Raw genomic sequence first — 11,052 nt, 5'->3', positions numbered from 1 at the left:
GGTAAATGCTTTGTATGCTAGCAGCCTCTATTTGCATTAATGATGGTTGTTGACAACAGATTAGTGCTTCTAAAGAATTATCCAGGATGCTCAGTTATTGATCTATGTTGCCAAGCTCTGAATGACTCTTGAGTTCGCTGGACAAACTCCCGAATTCTCACTTCTGAAATATCTTCACTCCAGGGAGTAGGAAAGCACAACTTTTTTAACTTCATGCTAGCTGATGCAGGCAGTTGCCGCAAGCTATGACTTGAACAGTCCTTGTTACCACCGTAATCACTCCATTTTTATGAATCTAGCATGGTTATCTTGAGACATTCGATAGGGATGGATGACCTATCTTGGGATTGTGTCTGCTTTGTTGAAGATGGCATGAGGAGTTTGCAGGGTTTTGAGGAAGTTCTGATTATCCCATGGAGGTCATGCTTGTGACAATACTATCCTGCCAGGTCATGTGTTGGAATTATATGGATGGAAACTTGTTAAATATCTCAAACTAATCTTAGGGGCATCATTTGTAGTGCTTTGTGCAATTGAAGTGTTGGAATCCCCAGTCAACATGGGTTTCAACATTGTTTAATCAATTTTCTGTGCAGGCTTGTGGCTTTCTGTAATGTAAGTCTGATGCAAAAACTGAGATCTTCAAGTTTGGCAAATAATGATCTACTGTAGTGGAAGATGCATTGAAGACTGTTGAGCTCTGCAAAATCCTCAGAAATGTAAATTAAAAGTGCAGTGGATGCAAAAACTGAGATCTTCAAGTTTGGCAAATAATGATCTACTGTAGTGGAAGATGCATTGAAGACTGTTGAGCTCTGCAAAATCCTCAGAAATGTAAATTAAAAGTGCAGTGGGGGAGGAGAATAAATATGCTGGATGACTATATTGTGCTTAAATAAACAAAACAAAAAAACAAAAAATCCCCTTGTATTAATTTTCAGGAGTGTTCAAGTAGGCATATGTATTTACTTTTCACACGATAGGTTGAGATGGGTATCAAATCTTCATAACTTTGCAAAACTAGCGCCTTCCTGAATTGGAGTACATGCTTGCTTGTCTCGCGATTTGTCTTTTGTTTTCTGTTTTTTTGTTTTACTTTTTTTTTTTCTCATGTTTTATTTTTTTGCTTGTTTATTTGTTTTTGTTTTTGCTTTGCTTTGCTGGTGTCGTTCTTGCTGTTGGAAAATTGGAGAAAAAGCTTTGCAGACTGTCATTGATACCACTGTATGTTGAGGTTAGTTTTTCATGGTTTTATGAAAATATAATCATGCTAGAGCAGTAGGAAACTCTTATCCATTGAATTGTTAAATTTTGTTTAGACCAGTTGTTTTTGTGTTGTAACTGAAGAAATTGAGAAACCAATATTTGAAGAAGAATGACAACAGGAATGGGGTGAAAATGAAAACCAAATCTAAGCTTCAAACTTGCAACCATAGGATGTGTGTATTCATCACTCCTATGCAAGTAGATGCAATCTAATGTTATGGAAGCCCACTGTAAATTACACCTTTATATTTTTTTATTTTTATTTATATATTTTTTGGTGTTTTTTGGCGTCCGGGGGGTGGGGTTGGGGGAATAAATCCTAATACTAATAAAGCTTTGACTCATCTGTTTAGGAAGAGAAATGACCAAGATTATTGTTTACAGAAGAGAAATGACCAAGATTATTGTTTACTTTATTGGCATTAGTTCATGAGCTACTTCTTCAAAGGTTGCTTGATTTGTCCAAAGGGACATTGCGCAATGGTCAAGACACTTGGACTTTTAACACTTCGATGTTTGAGATCCATTGTTCTAATCCAGTAATAAAAAAAGAAAAAGAAAAAGAAAAAGAAAGTATATGCAGCCAGATGTGATTTATTAGCGTTACAACAAGATTATATATAAATACTAGTGGGTGCATTAGGTCTACACACATTTGAACAAAAGGAGTTATAGTACAGTTATGGGTAGTCACAAAATTATTAATATTTTTGAAAAACATTAAAATTTACTTATTTAAAGCTACCCTAATAATGGAGCTTTGTGTTTCTCAATGGGATCACCCTAAAGTTACCTAGGCCTACCATATGTCAACAACAAGAACAATCATATTCAACATTAGGATATGTCATATGTTTTATGAAAAACAAGGGCATTTTAAAGAGCAGGAAAGAATGCAGGTTCAAAATTGTGCTTCCCTCTTCTTTTGATTAATAGTGTGTGTGTGTGTGCGTGTGTGTATTTTGTAGCATAGTGCTAAAAGAATGTTATTTGAAATCATATGTATAGGCTTGTGGACCCCTTCTTTAATGGGAGCTTGAATCAAAATGGTAAAATGACATTTTCAACATTAGGCAAAGTGCAAGGTGGTATTATTTTGCATTAATCCTTTGGCAAGGATCAATATTCGAAGAATGCCTCTTATCATTCCAATGAGAGAACACCAACTTGTAGAATTAGGTTTTATGACAGTGATGAAGTGGAAGTATGTCAGTATGATCTTAAGGAGAAGATAGTGTAGGCTTTGGGGGAATGGATAGTGATTGAAGGCTTCCTTCCAACATCTCCACCACCTTTGTCATTGATGGTCTATCTGATGGAATCGTTTGAATGCACCACAAGCTCACTAGAATCATCTTCCTTGCCATTTCTTCTTCCTCAGCGGTCACAACTTCAAGAAGTCTCAGATCCTCCTCTAGGTCAAGGTGCTTATATATCCAATTCGGAAAATATATCTCACTAGTATGAGATCTTTCAACATTGATATTCCTTCTTCCTCCAACCATTTCAAGAACTAGCATCCCATAACTATAAACATCAGATTTGTAAGAAACCCCTCCAAAGTTTCTACAATAGACTTCTGGAGCAATGTACCCAAAAGTACCACGGGCATCCATCATCGACACAATACTTTCTTTTCCATGACATAGCTTAGAAAGGCCAAAATCAGAAATTTTGGGGCAAAAGTACTCATCCAAAAGAATGTTGTGAGGTTTTATGTCAAAATGCAAAATCCTTGTTGCACAACCTCGGTGCAAGTACTCTAGCCCTCGGGCAATGCCAACTGCAATTTGCAACAATGTTTCCCACGTCAAATTATGACAATTACTTGGAGATTTATGATCAAATATGAACTTGTCAAGAGATCCGTTGGGCATAAATTCATAGATTAGAGCTCTTCTACTTCCCTCATAGCAAAAACCAAGAAGAGTGACAATATTAACATGGGATGTTCTACTAATGCTAGCAACTTCATTTATGAAATCTTCTGCATTTCTTGTGGACTTTCTTATCAAGAGTTTCACTGCTACAACACGACCATCAAATAACTTTCCTTTATATACTCCTCCATAGCCTCCTTGACCTAATTTATCTGAAAAAGAGTTGGTCATTTTCTTAACATTAGAGTACTTGTATCTTTTAAGAGCAAGAGATCCATAATTTCTAAGAAATTCCTTGATGTTTTGTTCATCTCGTGATTTCTTCTGAGTAAAATCCATTTTTAGGCCTGAGAGGAATGTTTTTCCAAGGCCTTTCCTAAGAATCCAAAAGCCCACAACGAAGACACTGACCATGCATAGGCACACACTAGCAGCAATACCTATATTCAAAAAAGAGTTAGCCTTGCAACACCCTTTGTTTCAAATATATGTTGATAAGTAAGAATGTGATATTTAGATTAACAATGGAACAATAATGAATGCATGGCAAAAAAAGTTTTGTTCGGGGTGGTGGGGGGGGGGGGTATTAGTTTGATAAACTAAAGTGTTTAGTTCTAGATGCAATTTTGAAAATGTGAATAGGATTCTGAATATAATTGAAACATTATTTGCATTTGAATGTTAAATTATTTTTAGTAGTTTAATAACTAACCATTAAATATACGTATTGAGTTTAGGACATAAGAAAAAATGTGTCATGAGATATTATAGAATTTATAATTGGTTGAGGGAAAAAAATGTCAAATTATAAATGTACCTCATATCAAGTCACTATTTGGAATGTCTTTAGTCCAGTTAGGGATGGTTCAACACCAATTTAGAAGTTGAAAAACAAGGTCAATTTTTTGAATTTTACACATCAAGAGCTTGACCTCTATTTAGTAGTAATTAAGTGTGAGCAACGTTAGCTTCAACTTTGCTTCATACAAGTCGATGTAATGGACATATATGAACAAATATATAAAAATTTATATGAAGTGTTGATTACTGTTTTACCTATAAAAATTTTTCGTGGATGACCTGCAAACAGAAAATATAATAGAGTTAGAGAAGGCCATATAGAAAAGAAAACGGTGAAAGGAGAAAGGAAATGTGTGTGTGTGTGTGCGCGCGCATCATGTGCACGCGTGTACATGTGCATGTTTGCTTGTTTTGAAAATACTAAAAAATAAATTACTGGAGGTTTAGCGTACGGTAATCTACTATGCTTTCTAATTTGTGAATAGGTAGGCAAAGATTGTGTACTCTTATGGTTGTTCAAATTAATACTGAAATATACTAGCAAATTCTTCCAAGATGACTATGTAAATTCTAAATTGCCTAGTTTGACTACCTCAAATTTTACTAATTGATGCTAGGCTTTTCTTCTAATTACCATTTCAATTAGATGCTAAGCGGAAAAATTGTTATTATTTGGTGTATTATAAATTTTCAATCTTCATTGCTTGATAGCAAGGTAGGTTTTTCTACCTAATTAGAAAATTATTTTTTTTTTTGTTGAAAGGAATGTATTTTGGCGCGTGCACATATATTGAATGCTAAATGATTTTGTCATTTATAATCATCAGGAGTTTATGGAATGTTATGGAATTTATAATTTTTTCAAGAAAGACTGTCAAATTATAAATTTACCCCATATCAAATCAATATTTGGAACATTGATACTCCAATTAGAGATGGTTAAACACCAATAAGAAGTTAACAAAACAAGGTCAGTTCATTTAATTATAGACCATTATAAGCTTAACCTTTATCAAGAAGTAAGTAAGTGTGAGCAAGTAGAGCCTAGCTTTATACAAATCGATGTAATGGCTAATATAAACGTATAAGTGATTATCATATAAACATATAAGTGATTATCATTTTAAATGAAGCTTCATTTAAGCTTCATTGTGATAGTGAAAAATCAGCCACTACTCCCGTGAACGTAGGCAAATTGTCGAACCACATAAATCTTGTATCGTGTGTTCTTATTGATTGATTTGATTCTTTGTGGTTGATTGTTAATTTTCTTATATTCATCATTGAGTGCTTGCATTGCTTGTTTCGTGATTGATTTGAGTTTGTGTGAGGTTTTCGCTACGCATTTGAACCAACAATTGGTATTAGAGCCCCAATTTCAACATGTAGAAAATAATACGGTAAGAAGAGCACAACAATGCAGAGGATTCATAAAGAAAATTACAGAACGCACAAAACGAAGCAACAAAATAGCTCATTTCGTAGAATCTGAGATGGACGAATTACAATGCATAGAAGGACAAGCTAATAATTAATATAATTAGGGATAAGGGAGATTAGGAACTTTTTAGTGGTGATAAATTAATAGTTTAGTGTGTATAAAATTTTTAAGTTCTCACAAATAAATATTAGCCTTAGGGGGGGGGGGGGGGGGAGTAATGAGAAGAGAAAGCTCATGATTTATAGACCAATAAGGATATCCATAATCAATTATATAGGCCAAATCAAAGTTGGGCTAAACGATTAAGAGGACGGAACTTGTGAACACAAGTTTTGGCTCTCGTTATTCATCTCTCCACTCTCAAAGAGGGGGCCTTTAGATGGTTATACCTACACAAACAATGAAAAAGAAATGGGGAAAAAAAAAAAAGGAAGAGAAGAATAGAGCCGAGAACTTGTTTTGTTTTGTTCTTATTTATTTATTTTGGCAGGGAGGAGGTGAAGGAGGTTTGTTTAGTGTGTTCTAATTGCCTAATTTTGTAGCAAGTTATTTTTAAAATATAGCATGTTATAAATTTTCTTAGATTTGAAAAGCACATTAAATAAATTATATTCCTAGATATTATACATGTAATAATAATGTGTGTCAAAAGATATATACTACATGCATTTCTTAAGTTTCCCTTATCTCAATAGATGTATTGTGTATCAGCGAATTTTTCTACACTGCGATAGTATATCATTGTTGTTTGGCAAAATTGTAGGAATATGATGCATGATCATTCCTGTGCTACAATTTCAGTGCTTGTGTATAATACTCCGGAAAATAAGAGTATAGAACAAAGAGTAAGGAAAAGGACACATGGTTGGTCTAGTGAGCATGAGGACATCAATATGGACAAAACCAAAGCTTGGTCTACCGCTAAGAAGAGTGATGTTGATTTGCCAAATGATTTGTTATCTCAGACTCAAGCCCAAATCAAACTATTGCAACAAGGTTTTCTGGTGCTGGGTACCAAGATAATTCTATGCTATTATTCTTTTTGACTATTTTTTTGCTTCCATGGAGGCTCATGGAGTCTTCGAAATTAAGTTTATCATTCAATATATTCCTACCTTCCTTTAATTTTTATTTTATTTCTTTCTAGGACTATTTATCCTACCAAGCACGCATAATTAAAAATCATATTTGATTTGTAGAATTAAAATAAATAAAGAAATAAAATCAACAACTAAAGGAAAAAATATGCAAAAATTAAGTAAGGGTTAGATTCTATCCCATTGACAGCCTGCCTAATTGCCCTGTATTTTCTACCAATTTTATTGCTATATATCCGAACAGCCTGCCCACATCCCCTGTAAGGGCCGGACTTGGTCACTGTTTTTCAGGCGGCTATCACTGCACGATATTTCACATCTTTTAATTTACATGTATAATAAAATAAATAGAATAATAAAATTGTAAATTTATAATTTATTGGCAAACAGAAAGAAAGTGAGCAGACGACAAATCTCATGTTGAAAAAAATTTAGCAAAAAAAAAAAAAGGCACTTTGACCCTCTTGAAAATTAAAAATCATTCAACAATTTCACAAATTTTTCCTCAAATTTATTAGAAAATATAAATCTCTCATTATATTAAATAACAGCTTCAAGACTAAGGCTAGTGGTAGCTGGGTGATTTGTCCCATGAATAAGATAAATTTTTTTAAAAATATTTATTTACTTCATGGAATTGAAGTTTAAATAATTATTTATTTATAATCACAAAATATTACATTATTACTTTATATGTAACATTGAAATACTAATAAAAAAAGGAAGTCAACTTTTGATTACATTCATTTTGAAAAAATTATATATCTAATAAGTTTTTATATTAAAAAATTAGTCTAAAATAAACTTATTTGAAATAGTATTGAAAGTTTTTGTCTCAACTAAACACTCATAATTTAAAAATTTAGGATTCAATATATATATATATATATATATATATATAAAATTAGGATTCACTTCAAAATAAGTACAATAAAACAACTCAATGAATTTTATCATTACATTTTACGCTAGGATGATTTTTTCTAACCTTAATATTTATTTTATTTTATTTTTTTCTTGTTTATTTAACCTGAGAAGTGAGATTTTAATGGTGACAAATATCATATGTTCGTGGCAGCTATAAGAGATGGGATAAATTACATACCTTCGTGGCACTTAGTGCGAGTAAAATAGGGCGGGTTGGGACAAACGCAAGCGGTTGTACTGGAGGAGTAATTGTATCCACATAGCCCTTTTGATTGGGTGCACTCCTCACATGCGTTATTCTCATCCTCCTTCAATTTCCACATCACCTCGAACCCACGTCGCAGTACTCCACTCAATCCCAGTAGATCCCCCAGTTCTTTAAGGTCAATCTGTCGAATTGGAAAGGTGATGCCAACGATGCACTTATGAAAACGTCGAGCAGCTTGGCTTTGGGGTTGGGGTATTGGCAAAACGCTGGTATAACTAGAATCATTGATTTTGCAAGGTTTGTGAATTTCAATAAGGGGTTCGCCAGTAGTTGCAGCAGGGCAGTTGTACAACAGGGTAATGTTTACGTACTCATCATGATAAGGATGATAATCGAAGTGCTGCAAATCAAGGATGGAATCGTTTAGATATGTTGGACAACTTCCCTCCGGCATCTCCAACACGTCTTCTCTTGCAATTTTAAGAATTGGATACCCCAGTTCGATGACCCGGTATGTAACTCCCATGATGGGCATGGTGGTGATTTTACTTCTCTCATCGCAAATGAGCTCAAATCCTGGAAGCCCACATTTCATGGGCCTTTGACCCTCTCCCCAGAAAGGATAACCCACATCCTTGATAGTGTCGCCACAGCTGAACTTTTTTTCGCACTGGCTGTATAATTCATCGACGTGGCATAAACATAGAGGAATTCGAATGAGAACCAATAGTTCAATGATAGAGAAGAGGGAGAGAAACGAAGAAAAGATCTGGAAATTCATTTGATGAACCAGAAAATGGGCCTTTCTCGATCTGAATAGAGGAGAGAGATGGGGAAAGCTACCAAATCTAGTTATCTTATTTGGTGGGTGATGGGGAATTGAGAATCACAGGATCCAAGTTAGGTTGTTTTAGGGAAGATGAAGGTGCAGAGGAGCAGCGGACTTCCCCTCCGTAGCCATAAAATTCAAAGAAGTTGATGAAAAGGAAGACTTGGGCTGGGACGTTTGGTTGACTTGGTACAATTATAAATGTGGAATTCTTTGTGCGATTGCTTTTGGCCTCGTTCCGTTGTCTAACGTGTGGGTCACATGGGAGATAACAAAGAAACTCACCAATCCCCATTGGAATGAGTAATTTAAATGGATGGCATCGTCCATTTGATCAATCACAATCACTGCCATCAACCTAACCTTACTGCGTGGACTGACCATTGATATTCCAACTACCCTTCTGTATTTTGTTTCCTTCTTCTTTTCTTTAGTTTCAGAGAAATAAACACTCCATGGAGAAGACAATTGAAAACCACAGATCATCGGACGGCTAATATTTTGTCCAGATTAATAATTGATCTGAATTGAGCAATTCTATGACTGTCCCTAATTTAAGTGAGGACGTCAAACGGTGGAAGATTGTACTAGAAGAAAAAAGAAAGAGAAGAATATGAAAGGGAAATTTTGCCCGGCTGACACGGCAGGAAGGGACTGCTGAGGCCATGAATATTTCGCCAGTTACTTCGCATCCATATTTGATGCGTTACGAATGGTGTAAGAGTCCTTACCCCAAAGACCCGCAGCTTGACCGTGTAAATGGGTACAGCAGAGTAGACAGGCAAAGTGGATCGGGTCGGTTTATCTGTGACGAATAAGGCGGATTATCAAGTGAAAAAATCATAATTCATATTCGACTCGTTTAAGTGGCGGATTAGGCAATTTAGGGTTGGATAATTCATGGCGGATGGACGGATTATCCGCCATCCTCAAATATAATTTTATTAATAATTTATTTTTATTATAATAATTTAAATTGTATACGATAATTTGCAATTAGTTTGTGTATTAACTTTTTTAATAGCTATATCAATCATTCAATCATTTATATTAATTAACAACTCCTGATTCATGCAAGTAAAACTGTACAATAAACCATAATAAATTAATCACAATCCAACTCAAAATAGAAACTCAAACCGGGTGACTCGGGTGAGTCTAAAATTTAAATATTATAATTGTTCTTAAAACATGTGAGTTTTTTTAAATACAACTATTTTCAAATCGTGTGAAATTGTGAATCTCTCAAAATAAAACTATCAACAAACTAAAAAAATTTCAATCCTTCATTCAAATAACTTCAAAATCATTTGAATGCCTTGAATTAATTGAAATGCTTTTGTTTGTGACATCAAAACTTTCATCTTCTTCTCTTCGTGTGCCTATCATGAAAGAATTCAAAATATAATTTAAGTTATGAATCGAATAACATAAATTGAACTTATTAATTAGCATCTCAAAAGTTACAAGTTATCAAATTGGAAAAAAAAAAAATTACAAATAACTTATTCAACACTACAAGTTAAAATAACAAATAAACAATAATTTATTGACTACATAATTTTCAAAATAAATAGAAGCACTAGCTGTGCAACCTGTGCTAGAGTAGTAACGCAGCCTGCGCTAGTGTAGTAATATTCAAATAAAGTCAAATAGAGCAAGATAATACACTAGATGAGGTACGACCTGCTCTTTCAGCTTGAGCAATATCTTCAGCAAGTTCTTCCTTATTTACAAAATCTTCAACTGCATTCAAAATTCAAAAGATAAATAAATAAATAAATATTGCATAATACATAGTAATTATAATAACATAGAAATATAATTAAATAAGCATACCTCCTCGACTATACAGTCAATCACGAGTTAAAATAATAGTTTTAGCATTATCAGGCGTAAGAGAACAACGTGACATATTTATTTGCAATTATTTGAATTGCCCATGTAAGAATTAAATTCTAGGTTAAATAAAGACATGTTGCTTCCTTGCTTTTATATTGGTAGATATTTGAACAGATTTGGAAAATTTATTTCAGGAAAATGCGCATGACTAAAAAACAATTTAAGAATGTCATGCGATAGTTGTCACATAAGAACCAAAATAGTTGCTGTCCAAGGCTCTAAAGCTAATAAACACTTTAAGTGAAATTTCCACAGCAATACTACCACATAAAGGTGATATGAAATATTATCTTTTAGCCTTGAATAGAAACTATTTTGGTTCTTATGTGACAACTGTTGTATGCCATTCTTAAATGATCTTTTTTATATGACAACTATTGCATGATGTGCAAGTGATCGTGGCTTCCATGGTCACTAGGAATCATAGTTCTTTCCATCCACAAACAAATTTTGATGCAGTTTTTTTGTTGATCGTATCCCTTTTGTGCTTCATCACCGAAACCTTTCCTGTTATTTTTACTTTGAAAGAAAGGGGGATTTCAGACACAGTGGACTTATCTTAGTTTCATATATAGATTTGAAGGGTGTTGATGTGGCAACCGATTATGCAGAGATTATGATTTTCTAAAGTTCAATATTGGCAGCTCTATTACTGTTTGAATTGGGATAAAAAGGTTCATTGTAACCAACTCCAAAACAAT

The 11,052-nt window shown here is 33.9% G+C and overlaps 1 protein-coding gene across 2 annotated transcripts; it reads right to left on the bottom strand.

Annotated features, from left to right (window-relative positions):
• Positions 1-2,335: 2,335 nt before the first annotated feature.
• LOC131144920 (LEAF RUST 10 DISEASE-RESISTANCE LOCUS RECEPTOR-LIKE PROTEIN KINASE-like 2.7) lies at positions 2,336-8,730 on the bottom strand. 2 transcript variants are annotated; one of them, XM_058093882.1, is made up of 3 exons: positions 7,591-8,730; positions 4,203-4,226; positions 2,336-3,586 (listed from the first exon to the last, which is right to left on the bottom strand). In XM_058093882.1, exons 1-3 carry the CDS (start codon positions 8,399-8,401, stop codon positions 2,487-2,489), a joined length of 1,935 nt encoding a protein of 644 aa, XP_057949865.1. In that variant the 5' UTR covers positions 8,402-8,730; the 3' UTR covers positions 2,336-2,486. The 2 variants fall into 2 exon arrangements, with proteins under 2 accessions (XP_057949865.1, XP_057949872.1); XM_058093889.1 differs by having other exon boundaries at positions 2,336-3,049.
• Between the last annotated feature and the right edge of the window lie 2,322 nt (positions 8,731-11,052).

The sequence above is a fragment of the Malania oleifera genome, chromosome 1 (assembly GCF_029873635.1).
Source record: "Malania oleifera isolate guangnan ecotype guangnan chromosome 1, ASM2987363v1, whole genome shotgun sequence".
Classification (NCBI taxonomy): domain Eukaryota; kingdom Viridiplantae; phylum Streptophyta; class Magnoliopsida; order Santalales; family Ximeniaceae; genus Malania; species Malania oleifera.
This window is presented reverse-complemented; position numbering and strand designations above follow the sequence as displayed.